Genomic DNA, 16528 nt, shown 5'->3' with positions numbered 1-16528 from the left:
CCACAGGAATCCTGACCTTCTGTCTCACAAGGAAATCTTGAAACCAACCCCCTGCACATACCTATCAGCTTTCTAGCCACTGAAATCGTTACAGATGCTATTGAAATACAACTCACTTCACCTTCTCCATTGCACAGCTAATTGCAACTTTCTTGAAAACAGTAGCTACCTAGACACCTCATCCTGTGATATGCCTTTGTTTCTTTATGGATGCTTTGTTTTCTTCCTTTGAAAAATGTGTTCAACTTCAAATGCTTTCATTCTGTCTATTGTGGCAAGGAGATAGGTAGTTAAAACATTTCTCTGCCCAAGACACTGAGAAAACTTTAACACTTATCTGTGGAATGTGCGGTCAGCCTTTACTTCAACGGACACTTAGGTCTATATTTCACATCTAGATGACAGAACTTATATTACTTTAAAGAGTTCATCTATTTATGCTGCTATTTTTTGAAGACCTGTCTGCTTTTATTGAACCCTGCATGCTGGCAAGCAAAGCTAGCACTTCATCACCAAAATGAAAGAATTCATTTTGACATTTTTCTGTTCCTTGACTATATTGGTAGATCCCATACAAGCTGATCCCTGAATTATACAGTACAGGAAAAGATGGAAACAACAGGAGAGATGAACTCTTACTACAAGATTTTTCAGCTTTTGAGATGTCGCTTGGATTCCCTAAAACTTTCCAAGATGGATTTCAATTCTGTACATCTGTAGTCATTTGCATCTTTTGTTGACACATGCATCAAAATTGCCTTTCAAATATATCCTCATGTAAGTGCTCATGTATATAAATCCTCACTGAGCTCAGTGTGAATCTGTGCACTTAAGGATAGTGCACAGATGCCTTCCTCTGGGTCTATACATCCATAAGTTTGTCTAGTTTGGCAGAGTTTCTTTATATAATGTTTTCTCTACTGCAGGAGTACAAATTGCTTCCAACATACATGCCAGCATATTGGACTAAAAGTCAGCACCCGTAACACACATAAACAATTGCTCAAGCACTTAGGAAAAATAAGTAAATATTATATTGCTATAAAACTGCGCAAATGCGTGGCAAATGTATAACAAATTTTGTAACAGATAATCTCTCAGTACAAACGCACGCAGTCTCAGGCCAGTCTTAGTCTGCCCCATGCCTACCCAGTGAGTAAAATGACCAATTTATCCTGCTATGAAATGAGGAAAACCATAATTTTGTTTTACCTATCATAGAGGTCATAGAGAAGTTACAGATCCAGTCTGCTGAGTATTCCAGCCATGACTGGCTTCCTTCTGGCACATGCAATAGCTCTCGGTCCCCAAAGAAAACATACAGGAGAGAAAAAACAATCTTTCCATCTATATTAAAAAAAAAAAAAAAAAAAAAAAAGCCTGCTCTCCTGTCCTACACCTTTAAAATTCTCTGTGTTGTCTAAAAGAAGAAAAAAAATAATAAAGAAGTAACTAGAAAGGAGCACCTTATCTTATCTTCAGTTGAATTTTCCCTGAAGGTCCACAATCCCAGGTAGGTCTGGAGGAATTTAAAGAATCAATGGCTGTAGGTGTTTTCTAAACACTCAAGGTGATAAATACAACTTTATCAGAATATTCCCTCTCTTCTACATATTTGCTTTCATCTTTATTCTAAATGTATCATCCTTCACCAGTTCAGAAGGAAGCAGGAAAAAAAGAATGAGACTTTTCTCTTATAAGCCCCTGTTTCAGTAGTGAAGTTATTTTATAAATTTCATAAAATTCTTAATATAAAAAATGAACCGAAGGTTGGAGATAGTGGATCTGTTTTGGGGGCTTTAACTCATTTAAATGATCTGTTTCTCTTTGAGATAATTCCAAAAGTACTTCAGTGGAAGCTCATCTCTGAGCAACAGGGCACCTCATCAAAAGGTTTAAAAAGAAAAGACGAGGGGAAAAATCTTCAATAGAGCCTGTGTCCTTTTATCCTTGATTTACTGAGCATATCAGTTACCCCCCTTTGTTAAGAACTCTTTTCATTTATAGGTATAGAATAAATTCAGCCATTTTATCAAGATGTTCTTGTTACCAATCACCAGTATAAATTTTACTTGCTGTAGGAGGGGAAAAGGTTTTCTGGCACAGCAGTTGTCCAATTAACTGGAGTATTACAGGCAACAAAAATAGTTTCCCAAGCCTCATTTCATGAATTACCTAGATGCACAAGTAAGATGCAATTTCTTCTCACTGCTTTCCTATTTTATTCATGATGCGATGTCTCAAAGCCAATGTGAATGGCTAGCAGTAGTGGCAGCAGGTATGGAAACAGGCATCCATACTGTGCGGATGGGTTTGAGCATGGATTGCAGCTTGGAGTGAATTTATTATTAATTAATAGTAAAAACAAGTTTTCGTATAGGTAGTAGAACTAAAAAAGGCTTGTTTTCCACAGATCTATATCCTGAGCTCCCTGGCCTTTCCTACCTCACTGCAGTACCCCGGTCTCTCTGTCAGGTCCCCTCTGACATTTTAGCTAGCAAAGAGCGCTCAGATGGGCTCACGCACATCAAATTTTCATAATCCCCTCCCTACATAATGAGGTTAAAGGTACCAAGCATCACGCTCCCTAAGAAGGATTAGGAGTTGCCTGAACAAAGACTGCATATTAAGGCATGACGTGGAAGGAATTGATTCCTGTGTTCTCACCTTTTGAACTCTTTCCCATTTATTGGCTTTACCTTTGTTTCTCCTCAGTTATTCAGGAGTTCACAGTGGGCTTCATTTTAAGAAGCTTGGGGATATTCTTCTATAGCAATGACTGGTTCCTCAGCCACCCCTGAAGTACAGAGACATGGCAGGAAAGGCAAAACCAACTCGGGAGGACCATCCCTGGTGACACAAGGAACAATGCCAGAGGGAAAGTCACTGCTGGGGTACAGAGAGGGAGGTTTGATGCAGCTGCAGAAACAGCAAAAAGAGCTGCTAGTTTTGAAGTGTTCTGAACAGTTTTGAGAAGATCGTTTTGTCAAAGTCAGCAAGAAGGAAATGCAGTCTCTTTGATGACGTGTGTGAGTTTTAAGTCTGAGCATAGCGTGAAATTATTTTTAAACATGGAAGATGTAATTGTGCTCTGGAAAACCATGATAGGTCAAATTAAAAATGGTATTTACATGGCGCTTGAAAAGTGGCTAAAGACAAAAGTGCTATTAACTGTGAAACAGTCACAATAACACAGCCAAGTCCTCGGTACTACCTGTGGTTGTGTTCAAGAACTCTCCTAGTTCTCATTTTTTAGGTATCCATTGTCCTTAGAATGTGCATTTTCCTGGTGGCTTCTAGATGGAGTCTGAAAGCTCATCTGCTAATTTTTTAAGCTTAGAAACAACTTTACAAGTGGATTTGGAACAAGTAGCAGATCTAAAGCATACCATAAAAAAACAGTTCTGCTCCATACAACCTAATTAAGGGTGAGCTGGAAATTTTTTCTTGAAATGAAGGAACTCTCAGTATCTAGTTGTATGGAAGTTTTATCTGTTAGCTGGGTTGGATGCTTAAAGGTCTTAGTGTAAATAAGAACATCACGTGCCCTGTGTTTTGGTTGATTCCATATGTACATAGCGCTGGTCAGGAATCACTTGTACCTATCAGGAGTTTTGCATATTCATAGACCAGAAGAAAAACAGATCTTGATCTCTCTTTTCATTGATGATCTCTGGATTTTCCTACCGTCTCTCTATACGTACAGAAGTATATATTTATGTGCATAAAATGGACATACTTTTGTTTTTTGTAGGCCATTGGGACTAACAACAGACTCCAGAGCTTTGCATCTCTAGGCTAGTAGTTCTGATCCAGGCCAGGTCAGTACAGACTGGAAACTATCTTCTCTTGGCTGTGCAGTGGCCTGCACGAAATGACTTTGGTCTCGATCCAGCTCCCTGTGGATGAGTATGCACATCACAAACCCCATTTCTATCAGCAGTGACTGGCAGATTTGTTGGCAGACTGAGCCATTTACCATTTTACCTTCACAAACCACTGCTTTAGGTCAAGCTTGGTGGCATGGCTGTGTGATCCATTTCAAAGTCCCCACGGGACTCTTCCTGGGGACAAACAGTGCAGGGCTTTCAGAATGGCATCATAAGCACTGCATTCCGGTCAGATTAAGCATCTTTATTAACTGGCAGGTGCCTTTCCTGAAAGTTGATCCACTGAGATGGTCCTGCTGCATGTAGACTGGGAAACAATGAACAGCACCACAGAGCAATGGAACGGGATGCAGGCTAAAACCAGTATTACACTAATGACTCACAAATGGATTCTTCTGGCTCTGCTGTGTTACAGGAGAATATATCCTACATGCAGATCCCCATAGGGAAGATCATTATGGGGAGACCACCCGTGTATTCCCAGGCTTTCAGACTAAGCTGCTCCCCTATTGATTTTTATATCAATGAACCAGGTGCTTGCTGCCTATTAGGCTTGTTGGCATTCTCTCCCCAGAGCTCCTATTGACCAATTAGACATTTCTGCTGGAGTACTGGCGGCCACAGCATTTAGGAGCCTGACAGCGGTCGTGTCACCACCTGGCTGCATGAGCCGTAATGAAGGGGCTTCTCTCACTTCAGGGCATTTGTTGTTGGCTGAACTATTGTACCGAAGTATTTAACAAGGTCACTGGATGCACAAGACACAGTGGGTCTCCCTCAGTTGTGGAAACTGCATCCTTTTCTTTGAAATCAATGGATTTTTTCGAGATCATTTTATCAAGTAGTTCTGTTTCATTTTGCTGGCTCTCTCTCTTGGCAATGTACAAGCTCCAGAAATTGTCTGTGACAGCTCAAATTCTACTTTGTCAGCCCAAGTTTACCTGAACATAACTGCTAGCTTCAGTAGGATTGTCCCAGGTATACAAGAGTGGAATTTGTCTCAGTGACTGCCTCTACTAATGAGAACTGATTCAGTTACACACAGTGTCTATAATTTGATAAGAACTGTGAGCAGTCCCAAATCTCTTCCTCTTTCTTCTTATATTTACTTTTACTTCTGGGCTCTGCTGCACTTTTATGTACCTGAATAACTCCAAAGTTTTCCTAAGTGGGTCCAAAGGAACCAGCTTCATATAGAAACCCTGAATGCCTCTGTCTTTGTTACTAGTTGACATATTTCCTGTATTTTATCCTTAATTGGCAATGTGGCTGTGTCAAATTGCATTTCCGTTTCTGTAGCCTCATTCAGTATCACTGGAGCTCAATATCCTGTTCAGACTGAGTCATTTGAACTGAAGCTTGCAGAGGAATAAACTGCTTGCCAATAGCAGTGTCTCTTTTCATCTATTAAGCTTCTAAATGTACATATCCTTATCCACACTATCTGTGGATCAATGCATAGAAGTGTTGGCAGCTGATTCTCTTGGTGGTTCAAATTGCAAACAGACTTTATTACAGTCACCCAAGTCACTGGTTAATTCCTTATTTTATTTTCTAACTATACTGCCAAAGGATGCGGGAGGTTTTATCCTTTATGATCAGACCTGTGTAAGTGGAAAATCCTGCTGTGTTTCTTATGCCGAAGAGCAGCTGAACTTTTACCAGGTATTGGACTGTCTTGCTTTTGGTTTTTGGTTTTAGGAAATGTGTGAAAATTTGAAGAGAACATCTGTTATCTGCCTGTGAATGATTGCCAGGTTATTTACCAGCTTTTCAGAAGCTGCATCACAAACCCCATTAGCTTAAAGTTGACATGAAATGTTATTCATTTCATGCCATAAAGAATATTTTCCACCTATGTATGTAGATTGTTTCTTTTTTTTTGCTTTGATCCTTTCAAGTGTGGATCAGGCAGCCCAGAACTGATGTCAACGGCAGCTGTAAGCATCGTGAGCCCCCTGCCTGCATGTTTCCCATCCTCAGAGCTTCTGTGATTCAGTGCCCCTAGCAAGAGACTGGCTGAGGATACCTGCTGTGCACAGCACATTTAACTCCTCCTGGACTCAGTCCATCCACTCTGTGTGGACAAGAGGTCAGGCATGCACTGATGTGCTGAACATGTTGTCAGCTTCTGCTACAGAAAGATGCAGGTCTCAGCTAGTGACCACGGTGTGCATGCTAGGGAAGTTTGGATTTGACACCGCACTTGGACATTATCCTTAACTGGAGAGCACAGCTGCAGAAGGATGCTAAAAGAAAGTTTGCCAACAGTGTAAAATTATTGGTATAATCAAATATAAAGCTAATGGCATATATGCAGAAAGGTTTTGTGGTACGGAATGACTGGGTAAGGTGAAAGTTGGTGCTCAGAAATGCAAAGTAATATACAAGGAGAAAGTAATGTTAAGTAAACACACAAAAGGTGAATTCTAATTTAATTCCTACCATTCAGGGACAGAGATCAGGCAATCACAGTGGGTAGTTTTCTGAAATATGCAAATGAGTGCTCATCTCCAGTCAAAAAAACAAACTAACCCAGAGCACCAGCTAGAGCAGTTAGAATGACCAGGAAAAGAACAAAACGGGATAGAAAAACAATTTTTTGTGCTATTGTATAAATCCATAATATATCTAAATCTTAAATTACTGCATGCAGTTTGGCTGATTGCTGCTTACAAAGGATATAATGGAAGTAGTGAATGGTGACAAAGATCATCTTTTATTTGGAATAGCTTCTATACAAAGAGTGACTCGATAAACTAGGACTCAGTTCAGAAAACAGATGGCTGAGGAGGGATGTGATAGAGATCTATGGAACTGAGGCTGGTGCATAGGACACGAACAAGGAATGATTATTTACTATTTCTAATAACACGGGAACAGGGGGCAACCAATTAAATGATTGCACAGCAGGTTTAAAGACAAAGATAGTGCTTTTCACAGAATGTGTAATTAAATTGTGAAATGGCTCCCATAAAATGAGAATAAGAGAGGGGGATGATTTTGCTTAGAAAAGGGGTCACCAAGGGTAGATATGTGAGAGGTCCCTTACATCATTGGAGAAGGGAAGAAGGAACGCATGTTTGCTATTTATCACAGTATAAGAAGTTTCCCAATTAAAAAACAGGCAGTGGATTGAAGCAAACAAATAAACATAATTTTTCTCCTTTGTAGTTATAATTAAACTGTGGATCTTCTTGTGAGAGGACGTCATAGAAGCTGAAAGTATAAATGATACCTTTTATTCCCTGTTTTTGCTAATGTCCTTTTTGCAGAGCTGTTCAGACTTGTCAGCCAGAGCCAAACTTATTAGTGCAAAAAAGTCAGAAGACCACAACCTTTTATAAGACAGATCTTGGACTGTGCCACTCAGCTCGTGTGGACTGAGCAGGAACCATGTCCATTTCCCAGACAAGGACATTCCCATACACTAGCTGGGGCAGAATCAGCCAGCTGGGTTGCCGTCTTGTAGATACTTACTGAAAAGGACCAGATGAGCTTTTGCTCTGCACTAACAGGGCCTCTCCTAAACAGACAGGAAGACAGAAATTGGAGCATCCAGATCTGTTTCCTCTCTCTCGATCTCACATAGCTTGTAACTGTGCAGCTGCAGCTAGTGAAGAAGGGTGGTGGCTCTGAGGTCTCTGCATGCCTCCCAGGGTGGTTCTGGCACTGGTAGAGGCAACATCAGGTTAGTGTTGTTCCTTTTCTTTTACCGTAGTGATGACTGCAATTCAAATTTCTCCATCTAAAAAAGCAGAAGAAAGCAGGGCTTTTTTTGTCTTTACCAGTAATATTCAAGGGCTGGCTTCTGTCCCACAGTTTGGGCACAAGTAGCTTGTTGAGTACATCATGAAGAGCACATCTTGTGTCTACTTCTCAGGCATTTAAATGCTTTCCACCGACTTGAAATAATCCACATTATGTCTGGGTCATTTTACCTTTTGGGACATTTAATTGTGATATGGCCATGGTTTTTGGAGCACTATAGGATAGCAGCTGCTGAAAGTTGATTATAGTAGCAGCAATGAGCCCTGCAGATATTTGACTTTCTCTGTTCTTTACTGTAAGGGTGGTGAGGCACTGGACCACGTTGTCCAGAGAAGTTGTGGATGCCCCATCCCTGGAAGTCTTTAAGGCCAGGCTGGCTGCGGCTTTGAGCAACTCGATCAAAGTGGGTGGCATCCCTGCCCATGGCAGGGGGTTGCCAACCCAAACCATTCAATGATTCTGTGATCCTATATAACTTCCCCAGAGTTAAATTTAAAATATTCTGAGAGTTTGCTCCATGCCTCACCTGAGTAAACCTAAAGTGGACCTATTCCAGATTTAAATTGCTTTACAAAAAAGGAACTTGGTAATCCATCGGGCCCCATGATGTGTATCAGTAACCCTCCTGATACAGACATGATTGACCTGCCTCGATAATACATCTTCCCAGTAACTAAATCTAAACCCAAGTATTAAAGATGTTTTCATTTCCACCTGAAATATCTGTTCCATAAACAATCTCCCCAGCTCAGCTGTGAACAGAATTAGGAGCTTGTTTTAGTATCCTGCCCTTACGCAGCCAGCTGCTGGGGCTGGCCAAGCTCTGCACACCCATCTGATTTAGCTGAACATTGGCCTCCACTGTGTTTTTTGAACTGTGTGTGGCTTTGTTGCTTGTACTCCATTACAGGCTGCCTGGGGGAGTCTGTCCTCTCAGGTATGATGCACTGTCTCACCAGGAGAAATGTCCCGAGGAAAAGATGTAGGAGTTGTTTTACCCAGTCTAAATCCAATCTCCTATTTTTGGAGAGGTCCCTCATGGATAAATGTGTTTTGTGATATTTTATTAGGTGAAAAGTGCTGACTGTATAAAAAAAAATCTTGTTCAGAGGTTGATGATCATCTTTTTTACTCTCCATACTACTTTCCTTGTGAACACATTTAATTATATGAGGCTGTATTCATTGCCTCGCTGCCATTAAAGTGCTCTGCAGTTAAGGTCTAAATACTAAACCAGGCAGATATTCAAGTGTTGTAAAGTTAGTCTAGATTTTTTGGCCAGCAACAGTGCTACACTGATTTACAGTGCGGGGGGTCTTGCCTGCTCTCTTATTGAAGTCTCTTTCTTTTTTTTAATGCCCATATTTAGATGGCTTGAACAGTAAGAATGGATTATTTTAATTGTAGATAACTGACTGATATTGGGCATATTTTTAGTGCAAACCAGAAAACTATTCCCTTGTGGTGAGGGGGGTTGTAGTGCTCACTGACAGAAATCCAACTCAACCTTGCTGTTTAGTATGAAAAATCAATTTTTTTTAATGAAAGTTTTATTTGTATTTGTTTTCACTTCATTTCATGGAGGCAAAAAAAAAAAAAAAAAAAACAACCACCACTTCACGAAGCTAGAATTTGCTGCCTTTATTCGTACAGAGTCCTGCTCCATCACAGCAGCTTTGTGCCACGACTGCCTTTGTGGGACCTTGTGCTCCCCTCTCAACCTGAGCAGCCCAACAAAGGCTTTGGCTACAGCCAGCAAAATGAAACCAGCACTTTCTATTCAGAGCTGGTGGATTTGTGCATGTGCACATGTAAGCTCTCTGTGTATTTTATAACAAGATCAAAAATGCATTTCATTTATTTATTAAATAATATTGGATAAAGCATTTATAATACTTTGAAAGGTTATGTGATACAGCATTCAGGACTGTGAAGGGTTGTGTCTTTGGGTGAGTCATGAGCTTGTGACTTAAGAAGTGACATAAAATGTCACTTTTTAAACATAAGAAAGCTCTTTCTTGTCCTTTCTACCTCACTCCATCTTCTTCCATACAAAGGGCGGAGGGAAAAGGAGACTGAATAAGGTCATCAGTGGTTTCATTGTGCCATTTTAGATGTGTATCAGACTCTAGCACAGCTACATCATACCATGTTACAAAATGGGTAAAGGAACATTTGTCAGTTCTTAGTAACACTGATTACCTGCAGACTGAAAGCCTGGCTTGTACAGGGCACAAGATCCGTCCCCAAACTTTTTTCTGCATTATATCATTAGCACCAATAATAGCATCTGCAGGGAGTAATTAGTAACACCCAGAGGGGAAAGGAATTCAGCCAGAGGACATCATTATGTCTGGGAAACTAAAGATGCTGTATCATAAGGTCATGAATAAATTGCTTGAGTTGAGGGTAGAGGAGATGACCAGAAAAAGTACAAAGTTTCCTACTGCTGCTAATACGCTTATGAAGAGCACGTTAATTTCCACCGGAACACCATTAGGGAAATTAGTTTGTTCTGCCAGTTTGTGCTGCTGGATACCATATGTTTACCTTGAGGGAATGTTTGTGGAGAACCACTTTGGGTTAATTGTAAATTTTACAATTAAATAAGTAAATATACAGAACTGTGTCTGTGATCTGCATCAGTGCCCAGACACCGTGTACCGGCACACTGGTGTGCCACATTCAGTGTGTACACATAAATATGTACTTTTACGTACTAAGTCCATACCAATCACCTTATCTGGACATGCAGACGTTAGCTACAAACAGCACTTGGACTTTTTCTTTCTGATCTGCTTATCGCTACATGCAAATGGCCCTGCACCATGCCCTTCTTCCCATTTCACGCCTGCACCGTGAGCACTCAGCTTGCCCTGCTGCTGCTGGCAGGTGCTGCACCTCCACTTCACCGGGCACAAAGAAAGGTGAAGAGGGGGAGAGAGGGGAAATCAGATACCACGTTAAATATCTAAGGGCAGTTGGAGTCCCATTACAGATGACCAGAGGCTCAAACACGTTGCCTTTCACTGCAGTCAGTCCCCCCAGCAATCTGCGCAGGAACAGGGGACGTGCGGCACCTCAGCAGGTTCAACCTCCAGAACACTGGAACCAGCCCGTCACCGAGGTCTTTATCATGCAAACTTGATGCCAACTTCAATAACGCTCCTGTTAGTCTTCTGCATTGCAGAGGCCTTGAAAAATTGATTTTCTGTTTTGCCACTGACTTCAGTGGAACCAGCCTTTAGCACTCCAAGGCAAATATATTCCTGTAGGTTGTAGTTACTTCTGAAATTCTTAATTGAATGTCCTTAAATAGTCAAACTTTCAGAGAGGCCAGGCATAGCTGCAGACTTTGCTGGGTGTTGGTGACCGCTGCTGGGTTATTAACTCCTCTTACAGTCTGGGATCGCATTTTTTTTCCTTTTAAAATGTATTTCAGTGATTTAAAGGCCTGATCCAAAACGTATAGGAGTAAATAAAAGTCTTTTTATTGAATGCAGAAAGAGGATTTTAAAGGAAGTTGACCCTTGTTTACAGCAGGAATGTATTTTTAACAGAAACAAGCAATCTAATACTTACTGCTAGGGCAACATTAATCCAGGGAAAACACTTTGTGAAGTGGCCAGAGCTTGTTAACACAGTTAACACCTAAGGCAGCAGTGTGTCTTTAAGCTCTACTAATATTGTACAATAATAATTTTTGAGGAAGAAAATCTTCACCTCTGCCTGAACAGAAACAAGACGTATTATTGACTGCCATCCGGCAAGACGTATGCTCTGGCCCTCATGAGTCTATTAATATTTGATGCTGATGGATGCGAGCTGGCAGCCTGAGTTATTAATGGCGTTTGGTTCCTTGGGCCTCACCCTCAGTACATAGGGGAGAATTAACAATAACAGGAATCGTGTGCCGAAACCTCTCCTGATGCTAGAAGGGTCTGTCATTTAGTTTCAGCACCAATTTGTTAATATTTCTGAAGTAATTAAAGCTATGAAAGGTCATATAGGTGGTGGTAGCCACATTATTGGCACCATTCATTTTGATTTCAAGGTGAATTTTAGGGTCCCAGGGACCACAGAAGCCCACCTCGATCTTTGTAATGTTGGGGTAATCCTATCAGATGCAAATTTCAAACAAGAAAGGACTCACTCCTTTTAGCTTCTAAGCAGCTGTGCTGAGACATGGGAAACCCTGTCTTTGGTTGTACGGAGATGCCATCTTATGGATTTGGGCCCAGAAATGCACAGAAGAGGGCAGGAACATGCTGCTTTATGCGAGGAGCTGGACATTTACTGCAACTGGCCCTGATCCAACACCTAGTGAAGAGAGTTTTTTCCACAGATTAGGTTTAGAGTCAGACTTGACCCCTGAAATCAGGAGGTAATACAGGGAGTAGACGTCAGGGATATGTTTTGATAAAATGGGCACTCTAAGGGAAAATGTTGAAAGAAATGAAACACTTCTGAAAGTCTGTGGTGTCCATATGGATCACTCTGACATGGAAAATAGAGATGTAAAATACCAAGTTATTTATAGCTAGATTTCTTAATATAGCTTTAACATTTTCAGGGTTATATGTTTGATTGAATTAGCTACTCCTTCCTATCATGTATACCACATCCAGACATTTCACTATTCTCATTAACCTCCTGATCTTAATAGAAAAAAAAAGAATAATCAACATAAGAAGCACAGCTGTTGATTAATTTTACTAAATAGGATAGAAATAAAAAGTACCATATTGCAAGATTGAAGATTCAATGCACAACATTTAAAATCGGTTTAATAGAATGTATAACTCATTAACAACTGGATAGACATACACTGCAGCATTATTCACTTGGGCAGGTGGTGAGAGGGAGGTGGAATTTACATATCTTTAACAGTACCTGAATGCATTTAATTTCATAGGTCACTCTCCCCAATCAAGTTCAAAATGTTAATAACGGGGTGTGCATTTATAATTAATAAAATCTTAGAGCCAGTGCTATAGTTCAAGTGCATTTTCCTCTTATGTAATTAAGAAGTTAAGGATATTTGGCAGTTGTCACTCTGAGAGTTCTGAAGGTCTCGCTTGTCAAACCCAGAGACAGAAATCTCATTAAGCCAGTTAGTTTCTCCGGTAAGGTTTGTTGCAAGGTAAGGGCACGTAAGGTGTACAGCCAGAATGACTAACCTGGGAGTCCACAAAACAGAGTCTATTGCAGTAAATGCCAAAACTCAAAGGAGTTTTGAGTGAGGAAGACACATCCTGATGCTTAGCTTGTATATGGCACCTTTTCTTTGACGTACCCAAATTATTCTGCCTGTCTGACTGCCCTCTGTGCAGAGTGGGTGTAGAGAAAAGGAGTGAATCTGCACCAGCTTGTCATCACACGGCCAGGGCAAACCTTGCATCACGCGAGCCAACTCGCAGTCACGGAGCCAGCTGAAGAGCTGGAAATCCTGGTTCTCCTTCTGCCCGTGGCCCAGATGCTGTCTTAGTTCATCAGCTTCCCAAGGGAATATGTTAGCTCCACATCACTCTGTTCTTCTTTCCTTTTCAAAGGAATTTTCCTTTACTTCTAGATCACCAGTTCAAATCCAGGTAAGGTCAGTTGTCATAGAAATTACAGCAGTACCAGCACTCCTGCGCAGTACTTGAAATGAGTTGGGAGTTTCGTTCACACAAGATACAGCTTTCTAGGTGGCACTAATTGGCTGTCTAATTGTCACACACAGGAGAAAGGCAGACGATTGATTAGGCGTGGAGACTGAATGCCCCTCTGCCATCCCGCTCAGCTGTGGGTTCCTGTAGCTCATTCTGTAGGCATGCTGGCAGGGTAATGAGGGGCAGCGTGCTTGGATTTGCTGGCTGTCAAGACAGCACCTTTTACAGCCAGGCCTTTTCAGAGGAACTTGTTTTACTCCACCAAGGTCAAAGATAGCATCTTTTGCAAACACTGCTTTCACTCAAAAGTCAGGGGCTTGTAGGATTTACTTCTGAGTGGTACCTATCTTAACCATTTCTCCCCCCTAAACCAAAGTTTTTACTATAAAATAGGAGGAGTCCTACTGGTGCTCGGCAGAACAACAGGCATATGGGGGTTTATGGTGCTCAAAATCTGGTCATATTTCCTTTTACTGTCTCAGTGTCTGATACTGTGATATACAGGCTCCTGGAGGTACTCGCCATGGCATAGGGAAGCTGACATTTTGTGCATTTATCTCCTGATAAATGGATGCTCCTATCACACAGTGAAGTGTCTCACCTGCAAAAATACATTTTGACCAATATCTTTTCCCTTGAGCTATGATATAGGTCACACTGTGCAATGTAGTTACTATTTAACTTTGGAGTAGGATAGCTTTCTCTGACATAGGATTAAATTATTACAGTTTGACTCACTGAAGAAGTAAATTTAGGAGCTAATTTGTGATGTGAAAGTCAAGACTACACATAGAAGAAAACGGAGTAAAAATACCGTGTATGTGCTAACATATGTCGACTAGACTGTGGGACTTACTGTATAGGCTTAAAGGGATCGTGTTCACATTTTATCTTTTATCTCCCTTATTGCATCAGATGAACAACATTAGTAAGGAAAAGTGTCTTACAGCCACACAAGCTAATCGGTGCATACAGTGTACCAACACTTACTGTTGAAGTATTGTATATTTCTGTAATATATAAGTATTTACCCTCCTCTTCCTAGCTTTCCCAACACCTAAAGGACAGCGTCAGGAAATAGGACAAAGACTGTCTGTTTCTGTGTTTTGCTCTTTGTGCCTCCTGTCTCTGTCGTACACATCACTCCTTGTTCAGCATTCTTCCCAAAGTCACCATCTCATGCAAATTAACTGAAAACAAATGCAGGTACCAGCTATGCATCAAGAAGGTCTAATGCACCTGTCATGCAGTTTGCCTCTCTGCCAGCATGTGGAAGATGAGCACACAGGATATCCTTTAGCTTTTTAACAACCGTGTTCTTAGAATATATTTTCCAAGAAATGCAGAGCAATCTTTGCACAGTTTCAGACTGTATATTTTGTGATTAGTGTTTTGTAAGTGATGTTTTGCTTAATGATCTAACATCTGTTCTAGGAGGTTTGTTTTTGTAACTTACACACCTCCTGCTGAATGAACGCCAGAAACTTGTCCCTTCCCTCCAAGTCAATCAAAGCACTAATTGCATCATAATCACGGGAAGCAGCAGTGACTGCTCGAGAGCTGAAGACTCAGCAATCAACTCATAACACTCTGCTCACTGTTTTGAAGGAGAAAGCCTCCCTGTGCAGAGATGGGAATTTCCTGCAATTCAGATTTCTTTAGCTGACTCTGTCTTTTTTTTTGGTTTGCAGGGAGATGACTGCACCATTACCTGCATGGAAGGAACCTATGGTACCAATTGCTCATCAGTTTGTAATTGCAAAAATGATGGCGCATGTTCCCCCGTGGACGGTCTATGCATTTGCAAAGAAGGTAAACAAAATTCAGATTTAACAGTCGTCTACAATTTGGCATCAAGGCTTCTCCCCTTTTAACGTGGCACAGCTGTGCAGTCAGTAACTCCACTATCTATTTGTGCCTGTTGGTAATTCAATGGTCCGCCCAAGTATCAAAACTCAACAGGGGCTTGACTGTATGTTTTGTCTCTGCCCTGAACAGGGGCCAGACTTAACCACTGTGCCGCAAGAATAGGCCATGGAACGAAGTGTGCTTGCAGAGCCACAGCTCCATTCTAAAAGAAATATGAAACAAACCCCAAACTGGGCTTTTGGGGTGTGTTGTGTTTTTTTTTCTTGTTCTTTTTTCTATCCCTCTAATGCCCCATTTCTCCAGGACTCAACAGCGCCATTTCTCCCTCCCATGCCTGGAGTAACACAGCTGGGCAAAGGAGCAGAGGCAGCCTCCTGCTCAGCCTTCCTTTAGCCCATTGTGTTGTCAGTGGGGTGAGCCTGTCTTGTTGTCATCCTCTGGTGACAACTTACACCGTGACAACTCAGCCATGTGCAGGTGTCCTCTGTCTCCTGAGTCAACATGGGGCTGGAGGATGTGGCTGTCCCTTGTCTGGAAAACAAGTCTTGCCTGCTCTGGAGATTCTCTACATGACTCACCTATTTTTGTCCTTCATATATGTCCAGAATTCCCGTATGTGCTTGGTAGTGAACATAACTCACGTACCCAGTAATCACTTGAGAAATCTTGTGCACTCCATAACATGATGTTTCTTATCTTCCCTGTGTAGTGGTGCCTTCCCCCAGAATACCAACATGAGTTATCTCTATATGGCATTAATAAGCCCTAAAACAGAAGTGAGGCAAATAACAATAAAATCTGGCATTTCAAACATGAATTAATGAATCACTGTAGAACCCCGTTTAATGAGGGTGTATAAACGGTGAGTTACTGCTCAACTCCATTACATGCAGCTGCATTGTAATGAAAGCCATTGTGTGGCTGGTAGTTAAGATTTGAGCCTTAATGGTTAGAAATGATGGCCTTGGTCTTTTTTCTGTGTGTGTAATAGCTTCTTTATATTAAAGATCCTTCTCAAAAAATATGAGGTAAGAAACAGGCAGCATCAAATAGCAAGTGTCTTATATTCAGCAGGTCTTCAGCAGATTCTCTTGCTGCCTGAGCAGTTCCCAGAGAGGAATCAGGCACCTTAATGTGGCAAACAGCCAACACAGTGACACCTACACCACCCTTCTCCACATATAGATGCTGGCAGAGGAAGCTAATAGTTCATAATTAAAGGGCCAATCTTTGACCCTGAGATCAGTGTCTTTATTTACACCAAGATCAGGAGGAAACTGGTTCTAGAATCGAAGAGCTGCAGTTTGCACGCTGCCATTCATGCTGTGCTGTGCAAGAAAAGGG

The 16528-nt window shown here is 41.3% G+C and overlaps 1 protein-coding gene across 3 annotated transcripts in view; it reads left to right on the top strand.

Moving 5' to 3' along the window:
- MEGF11 (multiple EGF like domains 11) overlaps window positions 1–16528 on the top strand; it is a 199476-nt gene that overhangs the window by 130836 nt on the left and 52112 nt on the right. For all 3 annotated transcript variants that reach the window (XM_082769562.1, XM_082769563.1, XM_082769561.1), the window contains one exon: window positions 15007–15127. In XM_082769562.1, coding sequence (XP_082625688.1) covers window positions 15007–15127 — 121 coding nt within the window. The remainder of the gene's footprint in view (window positions 1–15006; window positions 15128–16528) is intronic.

This window comes from Aythya marila (genome assembly GCF_965140915.1).
Source record: "Aythya marila genome assembly, chromosome: 11".
NCBI classification, from domain to species: domain Eukaryota; kingdom Metazoa; phylum Chordata; class Aves; order Anseriformes; family Anatidae; genus Aythya; species Aythya marila.
The sequence above is the reverse complement of the archived record's forward strand: the minus strand, read 5'-3'. Positions and strand labels throughout refer to the sequence as shown.